This window comes from Xenia sp. Carnegie-2017, unplaced genomic scaffold (genome assembly GCF_021976095.1).
Source record: "Xenia sp. Carnegie-2017 unplaced genomic scaffold, XeniaSp_v1 HiC_scaffold_16, whole genome shotgun sequence".
Classification (NCBI taxonomy): Eukaryota; Metazoa; Cnidaria; class Anthozoa; order Malacalcyonacea; family Xeniidae; genus Xenia; species Xenia sp. Carnegie-2017.
This window is the reverse complement of record NW_025813469.1, coordinates 13930045-13950858: the sequence shown is the minus strand read 5'-3', so window position 1 is coordinate 13950858 and position 20814 is coordinate 13930045. Positions and strand designations below refer to the sequence as shown.

The 20814-nt window shown below is 34.0% G+C and overlaps 3 protein-coding genes across 3 annotated transcripts; all 3 read right to left on the bottom strand.

Moving 5' to 3' along the window:
• Window positions 1-1071: 1071 nt before the first annotated feature.
• Window positions 1072-3932, bottom strand: LOC124437254. The gene is made up of 6 exons (XM_046987247.1): window positions 3801-3932; window positions 3119-3189; window positions 2657-2833; window positions 2026-2205; window positions 1875-1922; window positions 1072-1499 (listed from the first exon to the last, which is right to left on the bottom strand). The coding sequence occupies exons 2-6, from the start codon at window positions 3167-3169 to the stop codon at window positions 1437-1439; spliced, it is 519 nt and encodes a 172-aa protein (XP_046843203.1). The 5' UTR covers window positions 3170-3189; window positions 3801-3932; the 3' UTR covers window positions 1072-1436.
• A 3535-nt stretch (window positions 3933-7467) lies between these two features.
• On the bottom strand, window positions 7468-9996 carry LOC124437296. Its single transcript, XM_046987285.1, has 5 exons — window positions 9875-9996; window positions 9171-9241; window positions 8505-8705; window positions 7938-8117; window positions 7468-7843 (listed from the first exon to the last, which is right to left on the bottom strand). The coding sequence occupies exons 2-5, from the start codon at window positions 9219-9221 to the stop codon at window positions 7748-7750; spliced, it is 528 nt and encodes a 175-aa protein (XP_046843241.1). The 5' UTR covers window positions 9222-9241; window positions 9875-9996; the 3' UTR covers window positions 7468-7747.
• A 765-nt stretch (window positions 9997-10761) lies between these two features.
• LOC124437343 lies at window positions 10762-14541 on the bottom strand. Its single transcript, XM_046987316.1, has 5 exons — window positions 14288-14541; window positions 13752-13841; window positions 12143-12349; window positions 11638-11820; window positions 10762-11186 (listed from the first exon to the last, which is right to left on the bottom strand). Exons 2-5 carry the CDS (start codon window positions 13818-13820, stop codon window positions 11088-11090), a joined length of 558 nt encoding a protein of 185 aa, XP_046843272.1. The 5' UTR covers window positions 13821-13841; window positions 14288-14541; the 3' UTR covers window positions 10762-11087.
• Window positions 14542-20814: the final 6273 nt, after the last annotated feature.

The window sequence follows — 20814 nt, the reverse complement described above, 5'->3', positions numbered from 1 at the left end:
TATAATTCTCAAGCACTTTGTGCTTGTGTCGTGCTTGCCACACAATTTCGCATTTGCAAAATCGAGTTTCACTTTGATTTAAAAGTTCTTAGCTTAATGTGAGTTTTATAAACCATCGTTGTCATTTTGGTTTTCGTATTTGCACAAAATATATGTTTTCGCAATGTAGACAAAATATTCGTATAGATGTTAATGTAAATATCTTATTCTTGCGAGGAACAGGAGAACTTTGGTGAGCTGAAAGAATGTAGTATACTTGCTGTTGTAATAAGCAGAAAGATGAAACACGAACTCGAATAACTAGATCAGAGGAAACATGTCACATTACCTTACCTTTAAGACAATTTTTCAAATAACTTACAGTAGAGTAACATTTATTTTACTGAGTAAAAAGTGCCAGGTCCTTGATGTTTTTATCCCTGAAGAATACACGTCAACAACTGGTCAACCAAAATGTCGAATTTGTTGGTTGAAGCCTGATGATTTATGCCTTGCTAAAAAAGCATATTGTGTAATTCTTGGCTAATTTGATGGATCGACCAATCATATACAGTAAAACCGGAAGTAAGAGTGTTCTGTGAAGTATTACCAGACTGAACCAGACTAGGTATTTATCGTCACGTGATAATATCAAGTTGCGATGTCAGAAATTTGAAGTGTTGTTGCCAAATTTTTGTTATATATATATTACGCCTTTATTTAATGTAATGTCGAATTAGAAACCTTGCATATGTTGACTTTCTTGGTTCAAATTGTCTTGTGTAGAGATTAAAAATGTTGAACTCCATTCGGGATTTAAGTCAGACGGTAAATGTCTCGCTTTAAAATGTCAAGCTTTTTCACTTGTCCCTGGCTTTGTCTTAAACCAGTGGATTTTAACTGTCACTAAATAATTATTTCGTTAATAATTAAAGAAATTGATAATAATACCACACTAATGGTTACTTTTTTGCATGTAAATATTAATTGCAACGTAGCTTAGTGGTAAAAATCCACAAATCATCCTAGAACATGACAAAATAACTATATGAATCAGTTAACATCTCTAAACTAATAAAAAACCCACGAAAATCATCATAATGTATGATATTTAGTTCTCTTTCTATGAAATGAGTTTATAACATAGATTTACTCTGTTACACTTTTGTTACATTATGTTAAACTGATTTTCATGTAGTAGTATATCTAAGCTATTACAGCGAAACTGAACGTTTTTGATTATTACGACGGCGCAAACGCAATAAAAATATCCTTATTTCAATCCTCTCGCGCTTTCCTCAGACTAATGGTTTAACAGTTACCATTACGTAACTTTAGCATAATTATATTATTTACAGAAATTTCCATTAAATATGGTGTTGTATTTAATGTTGAGGACGTTATTTTAAAGGGTGCTGAATACGTTATATTAAAGCTTCAGTGTGTTCCTGATGCATTTAGAGCATTCTGTCCGAGCTTTGGTTGTTCGACTGATTCTCCCTTCTTCTTTTCATCATCATCTAAAAGTTAACAATAAAGAACAAAAGTTGATAAAGAATAAGAGTATATAACGAAGTGTAGAAGCTTATAATACGTAATGGAGGTTAAATATAAAAAGCAGAAGAAGATAATGATGAATTGAAGTTAGTAATAACGAACGAAAGTCGATTTCATCTCATCCGAATGTCGTTAACCAATAAGGATGTTGTATACATTGCATGCTGGACGATTCTCAATAGTTACTGACGTCGTCAATCTTTGAGTATGCAATGAACTCGGTCCACACCGTAACCCCTCGGCCTTAAATCGAATACCTCTATATCCTGTATATTTCTTGCGTATAATATGCAAATATGACCTAATAGTTAATAAATACAGGATGAAAAGTCACTTACAATGAATGCCTCGATAATCAAAGTAAAAGAAGCGACGAAGCAGAAAGCCTATAGAAAATAAAAAGAAATGTTTTTATATGTAAGGGAACTCGAGACGAATTTTTAAGGAAATAAGGTGCATTATTTAATAATGAACAAATACTATACTCACGGAACTGCTAACAAGATAATCACAATTGACATGATTTTTTGATTCCTTTAGCCACTGGCAAAAAGTCATCCGACCTATGGTCGTATCTTTCTCATCTTTTCCATAATTGGTACGTGTGTTAGCTATGACACATCCAGCCGTAAAGATCAATAAGCCGAGAATAACTTTGCTCCACAAAACCTTAATATGTGTTTGCAAGAAACTGTTAATATCTAAAATATTGAATTCAAGATAACATCAATTTGGTTAACCTTTATTCCTTACGCACGGAACGCAACAAATGCAAGCGTCAAATACCTGGGAACGAGTTTTCGTTAAATTTACGATTGTATTTGCCCGTAGATGAGCTACGTTACAAACATAAGTGTCAAAGACCTGGGAACGAGTTCTAGTTTATTACAGGCTGGTATTTGCCCGCAGATGAACTACGTTACAAACATAAGTGTCAAAGACCTGGGAACGAGTTCTAGTTTATTACATGCTTGTATTTGCTCGTAGTTGGACTACGTTACAAACATAAGTGTCAAAGACCTGGGGAATGAGTTCTAGTTTATTACAAGCTTGTATTTGCTCGCAGTTGGACTACGTTACAAGAGCAAATGTCAAAGGCCTGGAAACGAGTTTTTGTTACCTGGCGGTATGCATTTATACGTAGATGGAACACGATCATTGGGACAAAGCTTATTATTGAAATAATAGTGACGCTCAACCCGTAGGTCAATGCTCCAATGTTATTCCATTTGTGAATTTCATCTTCTGTAGTATTTATGAATACACCAAGTGTGATAATGGCAACGAGTAAGGAAACCTGAAAACGTAGATTATTATTGCACTTACTTACAAACTTACATCGATTATATTTTGTCTTATTTATCCTCTGCGACGCGACAAGTGGCGTAGCCAGCGTACTCGCTATGATTGACATCATGTTTTAAAATATGTCCTATCAAATTTCTGAAATATGTTCACTGAGCAAGTCTTGATTAGTCTACCAGCAATTCACCCCCCCCCTGTGCTTGCATTTTCTTTCTGACACCCCTAATTATCCGTAAAAGCAAAATGCGTCGTTAAAGGAAATTTAGATTACACTTACTGATTCCAGAATCCATAAACCCACAGAGAACTTTCCGACAGCAATCTCCATTCTAAAATTTTGTGGAATTCCTGTGACATAAGGAGATAAAAACTTATCAAGTTAAAAATTACAATAAAGAATTTGTTTTGTTAAAAATTACAATAAAGCATTTTTAAAAATATCAACAGTGTAGGGTCATGTCTTGAATCTTTTTTCTTCCAAGCGGTAAATTATCGTCGTTGATTCGTGAGTTGAAAAAATTTGTTATGATAACTTGCCATCAATATTTGCTATACGCGGGAATAATATTTGCACAATAAAATAGCTAATTGGCTGAGAAGTCTTTCAAATTAAGCATACTGTGAAGGCGATTACGCTAAGAAATAGCACAAAAGCATTTTTTCGTTATAATGTTCAAAGCATTGAAAGAATTTCTTAAAATCGAAACCAAATATCAAATTTGACGACGCATTTTTGATGACAATGTATGTTTTGAATTCTCTAAAATGAACTGAGTGAAAATTTTGAATCATCTTTAAACCGAGAAATCGTCGTATTTGAAATGAAACGTCGTTCATCAAAGAAATATTCGTTGAAATGCAAGAATATATGAGAAATAATAAAACATTTTAACACAGATTGTTTATTGCCACCCACTCAAATGGCTTATTAGTTTGCTAAACTTGTTGAATAAACTTACCTGGATTAACAAGCTTAAACTTGAACTACGATGAACAATATCGTTTGATTCTTGATGAGATTACACGCAACTCATTAGAAGGTGGATTCAGCTTAAGTTAAAATAAACTCAGAGAGCAATTTAAAATTCAAAATACCTTCGTAACAATGTTATTGGTTATGAATTTCCAAACAATATGTAATCTTACCAATCCAACCGCTCTGAAAATATTTTGAAATGTAAATATACCCAAGAATAATTAGCTGCTATAATTTATTTCTATTTACACCACTGGAAATTGTGGACATACTCGTAGCTTGTATGATGAAATAATGGTTTGTCGAGACATAAAAATAATTGTGTTTGTTGAAGAATTCTTTACAAATGCATTAATTATCTTATCATTCAAACGAACTTGGTAAATTTACCGAATAAAGTGATGTGCTCTAATTTAACTTTAACTAATATCTTTACTTTATTTATTCTAAAAGTATAAAGTTACACTGTAATATACAAATACATAAGTGCAAAAACAATGACAATATGATAACAAACCATTAGGTGAAAGTACGAACATGATATTAAAAAACTAATCAAGGAGCTTACAATAATTCTTATAAATAATTAACTGTAACTTACAAATTAGGATAAACAGATTTTCAAACTTGTAAATCACATTAAAGAAATAGACTTAACTGTCAACGCATGACGAACTTCTCGATCTGGGCTAAATTATGATAATATATTACAATATAATATTATAGGAAATCTTCTGCCTCAACCTTCCCTGTCTTCCTGTTTTGTGCGTCCCTGGGTAGGAAGCAGGATCCACATCTATCCCTTCTTTGCATCCACATCAATCCCTTCTTTGCATCCACATCTATCCCTTCTTTGCATCCATATCTATAATTTAAGAATAAAGAATGGAAGTTAATGATAAAGAATAAAAGTATGTGGTGAAAAATGAAATTTTATAATTAAGAATGGAAGTTTTCCATCGGGTCGCCCACGAACTATTCCAATAAGATATTCAAAGATAAATATGATATTGGATGATTGGATAATTTATCAATTTTCATTTTAAATTTCAAATGCCTTTAAAATAATGCCATTGGTTATGAAATTCTAATTAATGAAAATCTTAATAAACTACGCATGGGTTTGTGATAATTTATTTTTGCCAAACGCTGTATGCGTCACTGATGCTGTGCACAACATAACATACTAGCGAGGAGTTTATTTGTATACCATGATGTACGTATGTAGCCCTGTGTGTACCCATCCAATTCCTATATATTCTGTAGCTTTCTTGTGTTTAATGTAAATTGAAAATATACAGTCGATGATACATATATTGTAAAAAAGTACTTACGAATAGTACTTCCAAAGTAAAAACGAAAGAGGCAACGCAGCATAATACCTGTAGAAACTGAAAAGAAACCTTTTATATCTAAGAGAACTTCAAACAAACTTTTGAGTAAAATGATTTTCATTTTAAGCTACACTATCTTTAAACTATTTAATAATGAACAAGTTCTGTACTTACTGAAGTGCAAACAACATAATCACAATCGATTTGATGATCCGACTTTTTAAGCCATTAGCAAAAAGTTATCCGTCCTTTGATCTTATCCTTTTCGTTCTTATCATAGTTAGTTTGTGTGTAAGATATGATGATCGTGTATGTTTTAAATTTACAAAAGTGATCCGAAGGTACATTTTCACACAATCTTCTAACATGGGGGAAACGTCGTATTTGAGACACAGTGACATTTATGAAAGAAATATTCGTTGAAAAGCAAGAAATATAGAAACATTATAAAATATTTCTTATAGTCACCTATTCAAATGTTTCATTAATTTGCAACACTTGTTAAATAAACTTACTGAGATTAACAAGCTTCTTAAACATGTAAATATTGAGAGGGTAAGGATTATCCTTTGATTCTTGATGAGATTACATTCACAACTCCTTTGACATTGTTAGAGGCATATCAATTTAAAATTCAAAATACCTTCGTAACAATGTTATTGGTAGCAATTTTCCAAACAATTTAATCGTACGAATTCTTACTAATCCAACTGCTTTGAAGATATTTTGAAATGTAAATATATCAAAGACAAGCTGATGTAAGATATTTTTATTTACGCTCGTGACAATTGTTGATATTCTTGTTGCTTGTATAATGAAATAATGGTTTGTCGAGGAAGAAAAATAGTTGCGTCTGTTGAAGTAATAATCAATGCATTAAATGTCTTTTCATTTAAGCGAGCTTGGTATTCACTGAGTAAAGTAGCCAATGTGCATAATGAACATTTGCAGCCTTTTACCTTTGGTGTGGGGCCTGGGCTGCTCTCGAATTTTCCCAAAAGTCTTCTTGGTTTGCATAAGCCTTTGTAAATAAAGTAAATATCTTTTGTTTTTTAAATATATATGGATAAAGTTACAATAATTGTGATAACTTACTATACTTCCATGGAAATGACATTTCCGTGTAAATCAACAGTCTCATCGGACGAATTTGTCGATTCAGAATAATTTGTAGAGGTAGTATCATGGTTTCGAGTCCGAAGGGCGAACACAATTTGAAGTCTTTGAAAAACTCGCGGGTCCATGTTTTCCAAATTGCACAAGAAACTATGCTACTATTTTTTAATAATATACATGAAAAAAATTCTCAATTCTGCTGATTTTCAACTCTAGCGTACGTACATAGAGCTGGCAAGTAATTAACATCAATCAACTAGTATTTTTTAATGTCAGTATTTTATCACAAAACCATAGCTTCCACACACGCAGTCGAAACAAGGTATCTATTTTTAGCAGTGTTTGTATTTTGGGCCGTAAATGTCTTGCAAATGCTAAACTGTGGACTCAGTCGCCAAAGAAAATGTACTTAAATGTACTTACGCCATCCATTGCTTTTGTTTACGTTAGCTTTCCCGCCTTTAAAATGTTTTGTTTTGATTCGCTCTCATGATTATTTCTTTGTTTAACTAACCAATCAAGAGCACTTTTAACTACAATAGCAGCGTGCTATTCCTGTCTGTCCCTATCCATTATCCTTTACCGTACGGTGTCCGGTATGTAGAATAGCACCGTGGTATCCCTGCCTGTCGTAAAAGGCGACTAAAAGGGTTAGCGTCATGAAAAATATCCGTCCGTAAAAAATGCCGCACCAAATATAAACATTTGTAACAAATAAACTTTACGGAACATGTAAAAAACAAATTCTTTTTCACGAGTCTCAAAGCTGGAAAAATTTTAAGGAAAGAATATTTGAAATTTTCTACAACGGAAAAATATTCTATCCTTCTGTCAAATATTCTATTAACTCATTCGAACAATTTGATTGGCTGAGAAGTCATTCGAATAGTTTGATTGGCTAAGAAGTCATTCGAACAGTTTTATTGGCTTAGAAGTCATTCAAACTGAGCCCACTCTAATGCTGTTGGATTGGACGTGCTCTAAAGGAATGCTCCATTTGATCACGTAAGGTCCAATAAATTGCCATCTCATTTCCATAAGGAAATAAAACGGAGTTGTTGTCTAAGAATGCATGGAATTGAAGGCTAATTTAATGAATAACGATTATGTTCTGAAATATAAATGGCGAAACTAAAATTTGCAGATTTAACTGAAAACAAACGTGTAAGTACATGTAGTAAAGTAGTTATTTAACAAAGATTACCTTTCTTCTTCACTTTTTAATTTCAAATCTTCATGCTTAGCTACTAACGGTTAAAGCTGTTGAACTACATTCGTGTTTAAATTCAGGCTGTAAATATCTCTTGCTTTTTTCAATCAACAAAATGACCTTGATTTTGACAATTGCTTTTATTTGCTAACTAACTAAGACAATTAGTAATCATATTGTAATCTTATTGAGACACAGTCTACATATATTGATACATAAATTAATGTTAGCCAACCAATCAAGTGCATTAGATTTCAGTCACATGACATCTCATATGGCGCCACCACGAAGTTTACATATGGATGAAAGATCAGTTTCATGGATGGCCTCCACAATCAAAACGAAAGAAGCAAAAAAGCAGGCTGTCTGTAGAATAGAAAGAGCTCGTGCTTTAACATTTTGAAAAACGATAAAATATTTTTCATTTTTGATAAATCAAAGGCCAATGCAAACTACTTACTGAAGCTACAACAAGATAATCACAACTGACGCGATGATAAGAATTTTTAAGCAGACGGCAAAACGTCACGTGTCCTTTTGACGTGTTTATGTCGTGGTTATCATAGTTGGTATGTGTGTTAGCTAGGACACAGGTAACCGTTAACAGCAAAAATCCCAGGATAATTTTACTCCAGAAAACCTTAAAAAAATAACATAGTTTCTAAAGTTAACATTTTATCCATAAAATTCTCATCAAAACTAAATGAAGGTTGCTAATTGCTAGCTACATTGAGGTTGTTAATTGCTAGAAGTAGTTCAATTGAGGTTCTTAATTACTAGAAGTAGCTAAATTGAGAAGTAGGTAAATTGTTAATTGCTACATGTAGCGTTGCAGCATGTTTTGGTCGTGCAAAGTAAATCTTCAAACATCATTATGAATTTTTTTAGCAATCCATTGTTTTCACAGTGAGTTAACACAAAAAATTAGCAAAGTTAAGCCTGGTTGTGCCATTAATTGCTTTTATGATGCATTGCATATGTTATTTAGCTATAATGCCAACTTGATAAAAAAAGGAACAGAATTCACCATTTTTCCATGTGTTTTGTTTTGGCTACCACTTTTTTTCATTGATAAATGAAAAGTGACGATGGCGGATAGGCAAACAAGTGATGCGATAATCACACTCAGTCCATACGTCAAAGCATGTATATTATCTGATTGGTGGGGTACATCATCTGTCTTGTTTATGAACACACCAAGTGTACTGACACCACACAACAAAAAAGCCTAAAAATTTACACCAATATTAATGTCGTTGGTTGACTTTTTACTCCAGTGTTGAAGTAGTAGTTGAAAAAAGACCGTTTCGTTGTCATATTTATGTCAGGAGCGTATTTGTTTTAGGCAATGATTTCAACTTTTCTAATTTTGAATGGTATTTACTACGCAGTATATTTGTCACAAGAAGGCATACACGTAAAGCACAGAGGATCTTACTAATTTATTTGGGCCTGAACTATAGATCTTTGTAAGCATCTAAGTGCTATAGGGAAATCAGTTTCTTCATACTTAGTAACATGTGCATAGCGTGAGATATGTTTGTAATGTACATGTATTTGTGTGATATGATATGAATCCACCCGGTAAACGTCGGGTAAATGCCTGAGCGCAGGCGTTGTGAATTTTAAACAATTTCATTGCACTTATATGTGCGAAATAATAAATGACGAAGACAATCTCCAGCACACTTACAAATTCTAATATCCATGAAACTATGGCGAACTTTCCTATTTCATTGACCATTTTTAAGATTTGTCAAATTCCTATGCAAAAAAGAAATAAACAGACAATTTGGTAAAAGTTGGTATTGTAACCTAATTTATTTCGTCCTTAAAGAGTTCTGGCTCATGCTCTTATGTAATAAAGTTAAAAGGCATTTTGTGAAACTCCGAATTGTAAATATCTTTTTCAGTTCTCATGATGGAAGAGATTTGTTCTATATTGTTTAGAGAATATGCTTCGTAGGAAAAAATATTCCATTTATAAAATAAGGCAATTTAATTGGCTGAGAAATCTTTCAAACTGAGCCCGCTGTGAAATCGAACGATGCAATGGACCCCATGAGGAAAATGCTAACAAATTGCACAAAAGCATTTTTATCGTGATTTGAAAACCTTCAGAAAGAATTAAAAGAATTTCTTATAGCTAAAAGCAACAGTAATGAACAAATTTGACAGATTTGATTGATGAATGTTTTAAATTGACCGAAATGACCTCAGGGAAGGTTTCGACAGAAAATGTGCTCTAAGCGAAATCACATTTGAAACGCAATGCCGTCTTATTTAGTAAATATACGTTAAAAATGCAAGGCGATACGAGATTTGAAGAAACATCAATTATTTTCATCGTCATCTACTCCAAGATACTTAAATGCAACAAGAGTTAAACAGACTTACCTCAATCAACAAACTTCTCAGCTAATTTAACATTGAGCAATAATCAAAATAATCTTTTCGACTCTTGGTAAGATCACACCTAACTCCTTAGAAATTGTCAGTGGCGTGATAACCGTGAGTCAAAATAAACTCAAGCAGCAATTTAAAATTCAAAATACCTTCGTAACAATGTTATTGGTTATGGATTTATAAACAATGTATATCTTACCAATCCAGCTGCTCTGAAAATATATTGATATGTAAATATGTCCAGGATAAGCTTCAATCAAATATTTTAACCTGCGACGCTGGAAATTGTTGACATTTTGATTGCATGCTTGATAAACTATGAAGGCATTATTAAAACAAATTTTTACTAATGCAATTGAGGTCAAAGAGCATTCGCAAACCAGTTTTCGATTTAGAAAAGATAAAGCCTCATAATTCCTCCTCGCCGGCCGTCCGCTTCAAATAGACCCTACAGAAAGAAGTCCTTACTGATTTTAAATGTAATTTAGCATTTGTCGGTCAGTAATTCACTGTGATTAATGCCATAAAGTCGAGTTGAGTCGAACTTTGTATTTCTGATACGCGTGATTAACCCGGAAAGTAAATAAAACTATACGAACTTGTGTGGGTAGCATTATAGTTTACGATAGGATTTGGGCTATGTTGTATTAGCCGTATATTATTCTAGATCAATTTATAATTGAAACGCAGACTACACAGTGTATGGTGTCAAAAGCTGACTGTTCTTTAACCACAGACCATGTAGGATATGAATGATGAATGAGGAAACAAATATAAGACTCTTTATCTGCTTTTACGACATAAGAAATAAGATGAACAACTAAAATTATTTTTCTGTCTTTGAGTCTAGACAAACTTTGACAAAAATTTACACGTAATTTCATATAAATTAATGACTTTATTCACTCTCCCACTTCATTTGACGTAAGTCGTCGTAAGTATTCGTAAGTGCCCGTAACTATATTCTTAAAGCAATTGTGCAAATAATATTTGCTCGCAGCTTTCAGTATTGAGCTCGATCGTTTTCAATCAATACATAATATAGTTGAAAACTATTTGTTTTGCTGATGTCACTATTTCCAAGACGTCACTATTTAAAGTGACGTCATTATTTTTATGACATCACTATCCCACGTGAACACCTTTCAACAATGCAAGACTACGTATATAAAACTGTTAGAGAGAATGAGGACAGTGGTTTGGTTTAAGTAGCTACAGCTGGAGGCGGAGTTTTATCTCGTATCAACTTGAAATTGAAAAATCCATCGACTGCAAATATGACGGCAGCAACAAAACACGTCACCTGTTAAAAGAAAACATACATTGATTAAAGCATGAGCAAATTACTTGTAACTAAAGGAAAGTTAACAGAAAATTAACAACGCTTGACTGGTGTCAACAATTTTTTATTTGTTTGTACAGATTGCCACTAAATAATGCAACAACAAAAAAACACAAACACAGAAACATACATAAAACGGTTACTATAGACAAGCTAAACTACAATCCAGTAGGTCACATAGCATATAGGCGTCAGCCAGAAGACAACACACACACATAAAATGCTTGCTAGCGCTACTTACAGAAGCACCAGCCAGAAGACAACACACATTCATAAAATGCTTGCTAGTGCTACTTACAGAAGCACCAGCCAGAAGACAACACACATACATAAAATGCTTGCTAGTGTTACTTAAAGAAGCACTAGCCAGAAGACAACACACATACATAAAATGCTTGCTAGTGCTACTTACAGAAGCACCAGCCAGAAGACCACATCCTACATCATGTTTTGTAGATTTAAGAACGTCGCAAAATGTCCACGTTTTTGATGTTCCAAGTCGTTTCTCGTCATTGTCGTATCGACGGGCTGCATCAGCTATGACACAACCGGCTATGAACAGTATAATGCCCCATAGCACCAAGTTGATAAACACCTAAAAAAGATATGATTGATGCTACATAAAATTTTTTATTCAGGAAGGGGAGGGTGAGTATATTTACAAAAAACAATCGCCTTGCATTGTTTGTGGGAGGTAGCAATTTCGTACCTATCTAAGAAGATAGCAAAGCATTTATCAAATAAAGAGCAAGTTTGAGTCCCCCCCCTGAATGGTTTCTCATTATGAAAGTGGACAATTTTCTCTGTTTTCTGTACTAAAAGTTTCGATCAAGATGATATTCTGGGCTGATTTCTTTGATTTCATTTGCACGTATGAGTTTTTTGTCTTTTGAATCTAAACAATTCCTTTTTCTTACCGTCAATGGCCAATTGATGATGGTGACTTTTTCATGCAATCCACTAACAAAAACAGCGACCATCACCATGACGACAATCCAAGAGACGACAATTGCAAACATTCCGAAATCCAAACGACCTTTATTTCCCCAGAATTCAAAAGTTGACTTTCTGTTTACTTCGTCCATAAACTTCCCCAGTGTGATAAGGCCCGTCAACAAAACAGCCTAAAGATATTTATGATGTTCGACTTAAGTGGATGGGGATCTGAAACTTTGCTGGAATATTTTAGAAGTATATTATGTCGTTGCATGTGCATAATCTTTTGACCTAATATGAAGTACAAGGTATTTTAGCATTCCCCCCTCCCTCCGTCATATAAACGTGTAAATCAAAGTACAAACTCAAAAAAGGTAGAAATATGAGAGAAAGGGAGAACTGTATGTTTTTTAGAGAAAACTGAAAACAAATTTGCAACTCGAAAGAAGAACGATCGCCCAGCATTAGAGGGTAATGTCTTTTATTCAGATCCTTCGGGTGAGAGACTCAAACAACCTATGTTTGAAAAAGTCCGTACGCGGGAAATTTGAATGAACTCTAACTGCCGCCTGCTGCGTATAATTATTCAGTAATGCATAATTATATGAAGTAACAGTCAAATGCACATTACTGGCTCGTTTATACATACATTATCCAATCAAATAACAAACTAAGGATGAAAAACGGTGTATGAAAATTGCGAACCAACTTCTTATCGTTAAAACAAATTAAATATAAAACAGATGTTTTCTGTACTAAATAAAACTTGAATCTTGACTTTACAATTATACAAAAAAGCACAATACGCTGACATGCATAACCTATTCGTGCATTTTACAAAATTTACTCAAATCCCTTCATTCCACATCCCTGAAAAGATGACAGCTCTGCACTAAATTAGAGACGCGAATGAGAGAGATGAATATCCTATTTCGTGTGATTAAACCATAGTACGTTGGCTCTTTCAATTGTCTCAACATTGTGTCCTCTCAAGCCACAGTCTTGAATACAACACTTGTTACTGACATAGAAGATCTTAGTCAACAAAATGACGATTTTGAAGTATGTTTTCTATTAAATTACTTATTAACGTACTGCGAATTTGCTGTGAATGATAGTCTGGTAATATACTCTGCGCGTATATTTGGATTTTCAAATAAGGCGATGGGAGTCAGTGATGAACAAACATCAAAGAACTGCTGCTAGTGATATATTTACGTGATAGAGAATTGAAAAATTCAGCAAAGACAATCAACAAAATGTATATATAAAAGGTCGAGCTTGTGTAACTTCCTTAATGGCCACTATTCATCAGGTTTTCCCGTCGTCAGCAAAACCTTGCTCATTCTAGAGCGACATTACGATACATATGAAGAAATATTATAAATTCCTCACTGCGGCAAAATATTTACTGGAATAGTGAAGACGTGATAATTGTGTTATTAGTCTTACTCGTATGATAACAAAATTTCTATTCTTAAGACAACAATGGTCATGCTGCATTGCGAGTTTTAGTAATTTTTGTCATGGACTCATGGTATCGACATGCAAGGCGACACATGCCTTATACTGCTATCAAATAACACTTACAAATGCTGCAATCTTCAAGAAAAAAGGAACAGTTTTGATGTATGAAAATCCTCTTGGTATCGTCCCCATGTTTGGTCAGGCTTTATATTGCTGTAAAGGAACAATATCAGAGGCATTAAACAGCAATAACAAAATTGAGACAAAGCCTTCTTGATGCTTTTACATTGATAGACAATAAATATTTTATATGAATGCTGCATAAACATTCAATTCTTATGCAAAACATGTGAACTTTCAAGGATCACGTTTCAAAAAGCAAATGATATTTTAGGGAAACAAATGTCAACATGTCAAATGCAAATTAACATCACAGAAGAAATCATCTGTTATACACAATAATCATCCAAATTCACGTTAAATTTGTAACGTTAAATGAATTATTTCTTTCCTTGAGCAGGAAATTACTGAACGACTGAGAAGATATTTGTTAAATAGTATAGAACATCATTCGTTGTTAGTCAGCCATAGGAGGTGAAGCAAATATTTCTGTGCAATCGCAAGCCAAAATAATGAATTTCTTAGCAATAATGACTCACCTCGACTGATTTCCAAAGATCGTAAACCTCTTACTATCGTTGAACTATACAGACAGTAAATTTTAAGAACAGTGTTTTCTCGGCAATTGCCATTACTTTAATGACACTCCCACGTGACAGAATTTGTATCATCTACGTCAACAACAAAAAGGGCATTTTATACTTCAACAAAAATAGGGTATATGCCACATGGGCTTATTTGAGCGTCGAAATGACTGAAACGTATCCCTAGGCTAAGGCTTTGGCAAAAGAATTTGAATAACGAAAGAGCAGCTTTCAAGTTCAGCAATGCCTATAGGTCGCTTAAAAAGGTCAATATGTGTTAATTTTACATTATATTTGTTTACGATGGAATGCGTCGATCAAAGATCAATTTACCATTCAATTATTTTGCCACTATCTGATGATGCATAGATAAAGACGGGAACAAAGAAAGCGTGTTAAAATCTTATGTTTTTCCAACAACACCCATTTTATCTGCCCGAGAAGAGTGCGTTTGATAAAAGTTTAGAATCTACGATATAATAAGAACTATAACCATTATTGCTGCCGTACGGAACGACTTCAAAAATTCCTTCTTCTTACAGAGAATCTTAAAACAACAACTCTTACATTTTTACCATCAAGTATTTAAGTGCTGTACATGGTTTTAGAGTATTTTCTTCACTTTGTATTTTATATGTACATAAAGTTCTAACGCATGCAATTAAACCTTCGCCCAGTAAACAAATATAACAATGTCAATAATTTACTACAACTAAAACAGTAACTATTTAACATAAATATATCCTCATCCCTGCTACTTGACGTCAATTGCCCACGCATTCTTCCTAAATATCATCAGACGAAGCCTATAACATGCATGCATCTTTGGCCAGAGATTTGCCAGGCGGAAAGCGAATTTTCAATATGAACATAATAATTAAAGTCTTATGTTGGGCTATTATTTTCATATTGAAAAAGCATGCATCTTTTTTTCGCTTTCTTTAGTGTTTCCCTTTAGGTGTGATCGTATTACCCGACTTTGCACAAGGTAATATCACCAGTCTTTTGTTCATTGGCAGGTATTTCTTTGTTAATGCAATAAGAACTGTTTTCACTATTTCATGACCATAAATTTTATCTTAAAATTTAAATTTAAAAATATGCGATGCGCTGAATGTAAACTCGAACTTCCGGCTTCCTTTGAGGTGTCAAGTTGCAAATCAAAAACAGGAAGATTCGATAAAAATGAGGATGTTTTTACAACGACGGGAAGTAAAACAAAAATGTTGCTTAAAGGACATTGGCAACGAAAATTTTAATGGCATATTTTTGAACCTTTGTGATGTCTAACAACTAAAATAGCAAAAATTTTAAAAATATTTTATTGCTGAGATATTTGCAGCAAAAGTTTTATAAATTTCGCCATCTTGGATAAAATTTTGATAAAATTATCTCGAGCGGTAGTGACGTCATTGGCTGGTGAGCAATCAAAACAACAATACAATATACTTTGTGATTGACTGCGTTACAACACATTTAAAGCGTATTTTACGTTTTTGCTGTAATGGATGACATACACGAAAATCAACCGAGTGAGGTTCTGCCCTATCAATATGAACCTTAAGTGAAGGCCGAAACAAGCGAAGAAAGCGGTTCCAAACAGGAGAGTGAGCAGAGCGACTTGTCCTCGTCGGAGGATGAAATAGATGCTGAATTTGAGAGAGCAAATGCTTGGCGCCTTCAAACTCTTAGTTGGTGTAAGTGTGGACATTGTACTTTGTCGAAAAAGGCAATCGAGTGTCTTTGTTGCCACGAAAAAGCGCTTGAATACGATGTGTATGAGTCTTCGCTAGGCCAAACAGAAACTCAAGGAGAGTATTGCTTGACAACACACCAAGAATTTAGGGACAATATGCTGTCAGAAAGTGTGTTAAAGATAGACATGTGTCGGTATCTTGAAGAAAACTGGCCCCTGTCTGATGAGCAGCTGGCGAGAATACACAAGCTGTATCGATTAGTCGCATATCAAAGATGTTCTAGGGGGATTTTTCAAATTTTAGGGAATACACATCGAAGACCATTTCCTGCTTGTGTTTATGCTAGCATACCAAAACGCTTCGCGTCACCAGACGGACTTTATACACATTTTAAATACGCATGTTATCACGAAAGACCGTAAATTTAGTCTTAGACAGACGCTCTTAGATGTTCTTGGTTATGATCTGCAATTGCGATGCCATATCATTGTCGAAGGATTGTCACGAACTGCGCAAAAGCAAAATGCATGAGTGATTCACCCAAAACTTGTATTCATTCATAAGTTATAAAGTTAATCGAAAAATGTACTTGTACATTGTGCACGCAAACACGCACGTAAAACATTACGGGTAAACGAAACTTTACAGTCAAGAACAAAACATAGCGGCTTAGAGCTTATCACCTATATAAAACTACATAATCTTTCAAAGACTCTTATGTATACAAATAAATTAAACTTAAACTCTTTGTCGGTCACAGGTTTGTAATATGGGAAAGTGAAATATTTCTATTGCACGAAATGTGCAGTGTATAAAACACGCTTATTGTTGTCTGGGCTTACACTTGGTATGTCGCGAAAGCCTAGTTGTAAGATCTGCTAAAATAAACGTTTCTACGTCTTATAACGACTAAATATTGGAAAAGTATATAAGCGTGATAAACTACACAACTTTTGTTAATCTTAACAACCGCCGACTGTTGTTTTTGTTTTAAAATTCCAGTGAACAAATGTGCTATATTTTATCATAATACTATTATTTTATCATAATACTATTATTTTATATTGTGTCATTCAGTGGATACCAGCCAATGACGTCAGTAATATATTCCGGCATAATTTAGCATAAGGCTTTTTTTCAAAATGGCGGATAAGGATTCAAATTTTGTCGACAGCAAAATTTAAAAGAGACACGGTAACACAAAATTAAGTATTCTATAGCTATCTATGATAAACTTATGGAAAAAAAATTTCATTGCCATTGTCCTTTAAAAATAAGGACTGAAACACACTAGACAGTCGCTTCAGTCGCGCGTCCAAAGCGAATTGATGCGCACCACAGATCTAATAATACACGTGTATTATTAGATCTGTGATGCGCACGCGTCAGTCGCTTGAAAGCCAGAAACACACATGCAGCGACCATCACGACTTTTACCGTGGCGTCTATTGAACATGGCGGTGATTTTAGTTTGTTACAGACACAGATATCACTTAGACTTTTTATTTTAGCCTTTATTATAGCTACTAATAGATGAATATTTACTCAGTACAAACTACTATGTGGAGAAAAGAAAACAAGCCAGTTAAAACACGCCAATATGATCATAGTCCATTACGCGTATATCGTGGACAATCTTATTCTGTGCATTTAAGTTGTGCATTAGGGTTCCAGTTTGTAGCTTCTATTGTACCTATTTGATAAATCATATAAAAACTGAAAGATTCCAGTGTGAATTCACTATATATTGCCTTCGTTTTCCAAGGTATAATCTATAAATTTCGTATGATGCTTATGACAGGAAATATGATATGCATTTAGGAAGTTGAAATGTATCTATTGGCCAATCAGTGTAAAGCGACTAAAGCGACCAATGTCAAAAGTTCAACATGTTGAACTTTCAAAGCGACTAGATGACGCGACTACGCTACTAGCTTAGTAACCACGCAAAGTGGTAGTTTTAGACGCGCAACTAAAGCGACTGCCTTGTGTGTTTCAGCCTTAGTTAGGTTATCGCATTGGGTTTCAAGAACAGGTCATTCCTTATGAAGACAACAAACTGAATTGTTGAAAAGATCAAACTGAAAACACTCCAGATGAAGACACTAGACTAGAATATATAAGGACAAAAGCTTCAACATAAAGCAACTACTGATGAAGACTAGAGTGTATACCAACTGATGTTTCTAAATCAGATCATTCCTGAATAAATACTCTAGACTAGAGTATACTTCAATATCAGATCACTTCTGATGAAGATACTTGTGAGCATGCTTAGAAATTCAACAAGTCAGTATTACTCACTGATATGTATATTACACTGGATAACGCATCCATGTATAAAATATAGTAAGATAATTGAAGCCGGAAGTTGGCTCATATGATTATGACCTTCATGAGGGGTATCGGTCCCACTTTACTATGCTTTTGTATTACATAATCACAGTTTTCGCGTTTTTATTTGTTCTACAAACTTTTTATTCGTACAAAATTTTTGTGAAAGGGACAGAACAACCGGCAAAATATTAATCCTAAAAAGTTTGTCTTCTTGGCTTTATAATGGCAGAAAATTGAGATGGTACAAGGTCGACCTGCATTGTTTTGAAACAAACTGGAGATTATATGATGCTGCTGCTTCTTAAAAAATGTACAAATATTACAGAATCCTACTACTGCTACCATATCTACATCTGCAATGACGTTTATGGAAGATTGCTACAAATTTACTTATTTAACAACACTTTGTTATTCACATCGCTAATATCATAATGATTTCAAATAACGTCTTTATTATGTCAGTTAAGAAACAAAACAAATCGACCTAGAAAATAATCAGAAAGACATTTTATGAACAATTGTAAGTTGAAAACGGTATCATCAAACTGTACGAGATGTACATCATCAAAATATGCGAATTAAAGTACCTCTGTTGTCATTAAGCGAAGCAAAGTTTTCAACCAGTTCCTATGTGAACAACTTCAATAGCGATGAATGTGTTGAAGATATGAATACCTCTGTTCTTACTTTGTTGCATATTTGTAATTTAAGTATTCATCTTCTAAAAATGCCTCGCACGCCTGAAATTGTCCTCGTCACCTTCAACTTTCAAATTTCCATACAACTTGCCATCTTATTTTTCAGTCGTTACAAAGCCAAAAAAAAACAGAGCTTCATGGTTAAAACTCTCTATCGGTTTTCCTCTACATGTCATAAAAATTTTGCCTCAATCAGAAGTTTGTAAAAGGAATAAAAACGCGAAAACTGTGATTTTGTAACACTAAAGTATAGTAAAGTGGGACCGATACCCCCCATGAAGCCAGTAGCAAATGATCGATCTTCCGGCTTCAATTTTCGCAAGAGATGCGTTATCCAGTCTAATATACATATCAGTGGTATTACTCTACGAATATGATTAGCATAAACAAATATATGATGGATATAACTGGGCAAGAAAGAACCGTGAAACTGTGGACTTGATAGAAAATCTAAATGTCATAAAGAACACTGCTGCCTTCTTCGTGAACATCATACGAACCCAAAATGAAAGGTGTTTTATCGACTTGGTTTCATACTTCGGTGTTTCAAAATTATTTCGCAATTACCAATAGCTCAACTCACTGACTAATTAGAGTAATTTTACAATCTGCTCGACTTTTCTGGTAATCCATTCTATAAGTATTGTAAATGTCCACCATTGCATGGTAAAATTTTCAAACTTGAAAAAAGGTGTTTGTATTTTCCTTACGAGAAAGAAGTTTTTAATTGTAGAACCAATATTGTAGTCCATTGAATGTCCAGTTGAAGTTGTATATTTTTCCCTTTCAAAAGTTTTTGAAGCGTTAAAAATATTCTTATCTAGTAGATAGCGCTACTTGGCCTTCATGTAAACAACCCCAGCTCACCATATGAAGGCGGAGTATCATACAAAAACAAGCAGTTCTCCATCCTTTGATTCTGCTCTTTTGCTATGCGAGTTTTATATAAAATCAGTCATGGTATTTTGATGAAAATGGAATGCACACAATTAAAGACGTTGCATCGGGGGATATAAGAGGATTGGTAGTTGTGAAACTGCTCTATCCATCGAGTAGAAGATAAAGTACTCGGTAGCCGTAGGTATATGAAACTATCCTTAAAGTTTTTGATCAACAATAATTGTTAGTTTGATACTTTGATCTGCTCAGTTCTTTCATGATTGCTCATTATACAAATATAGAAAAGTTGAAATTCAAATCATCGAACAAGATCATAAAACATAAATTACGTCATAAGTAAGAACTGCGGTCACGTGCTTGTTATTAAAACGACAGATGTTACTTCCCCCCTTCCCTTCCCAGCGCATGCCTAGTGATAAATTTTGTTGAGCACTGAGTAGTCTGTGTTGCACAGCCAAAATATTTTCCGAGCTTTAATCAGATGTGAGTTGCAGTTTCTTCTGCCTTCCGCTGCATTATTAGTTGGTCACAATTAAATTTTAAAATTTTCATTGAACATTATGAAATAGCAACAACAAAACACGTGTGTTGATTGGTCTGTAGCTGCGATTTAACTTACCCTGTGTGGACCGTTGCAATGAGAAAAGAAGATATTTATGTGAAAAGACAGATGTTGATAATAGCAGGGCAGAAAAAATGAGGATGTGTTGGTGACAAAAGGAACAGGAAATGTAAAAAGATGAAGTTAAAGAAAGGTCATAGTAAAAAGTAGAAACGTGCTTTGGCAATTCCAAATGGACAATAGCCATAAAAAGAGAAGAAGTTTGTAGAGGGAAATAAAAACGTAACC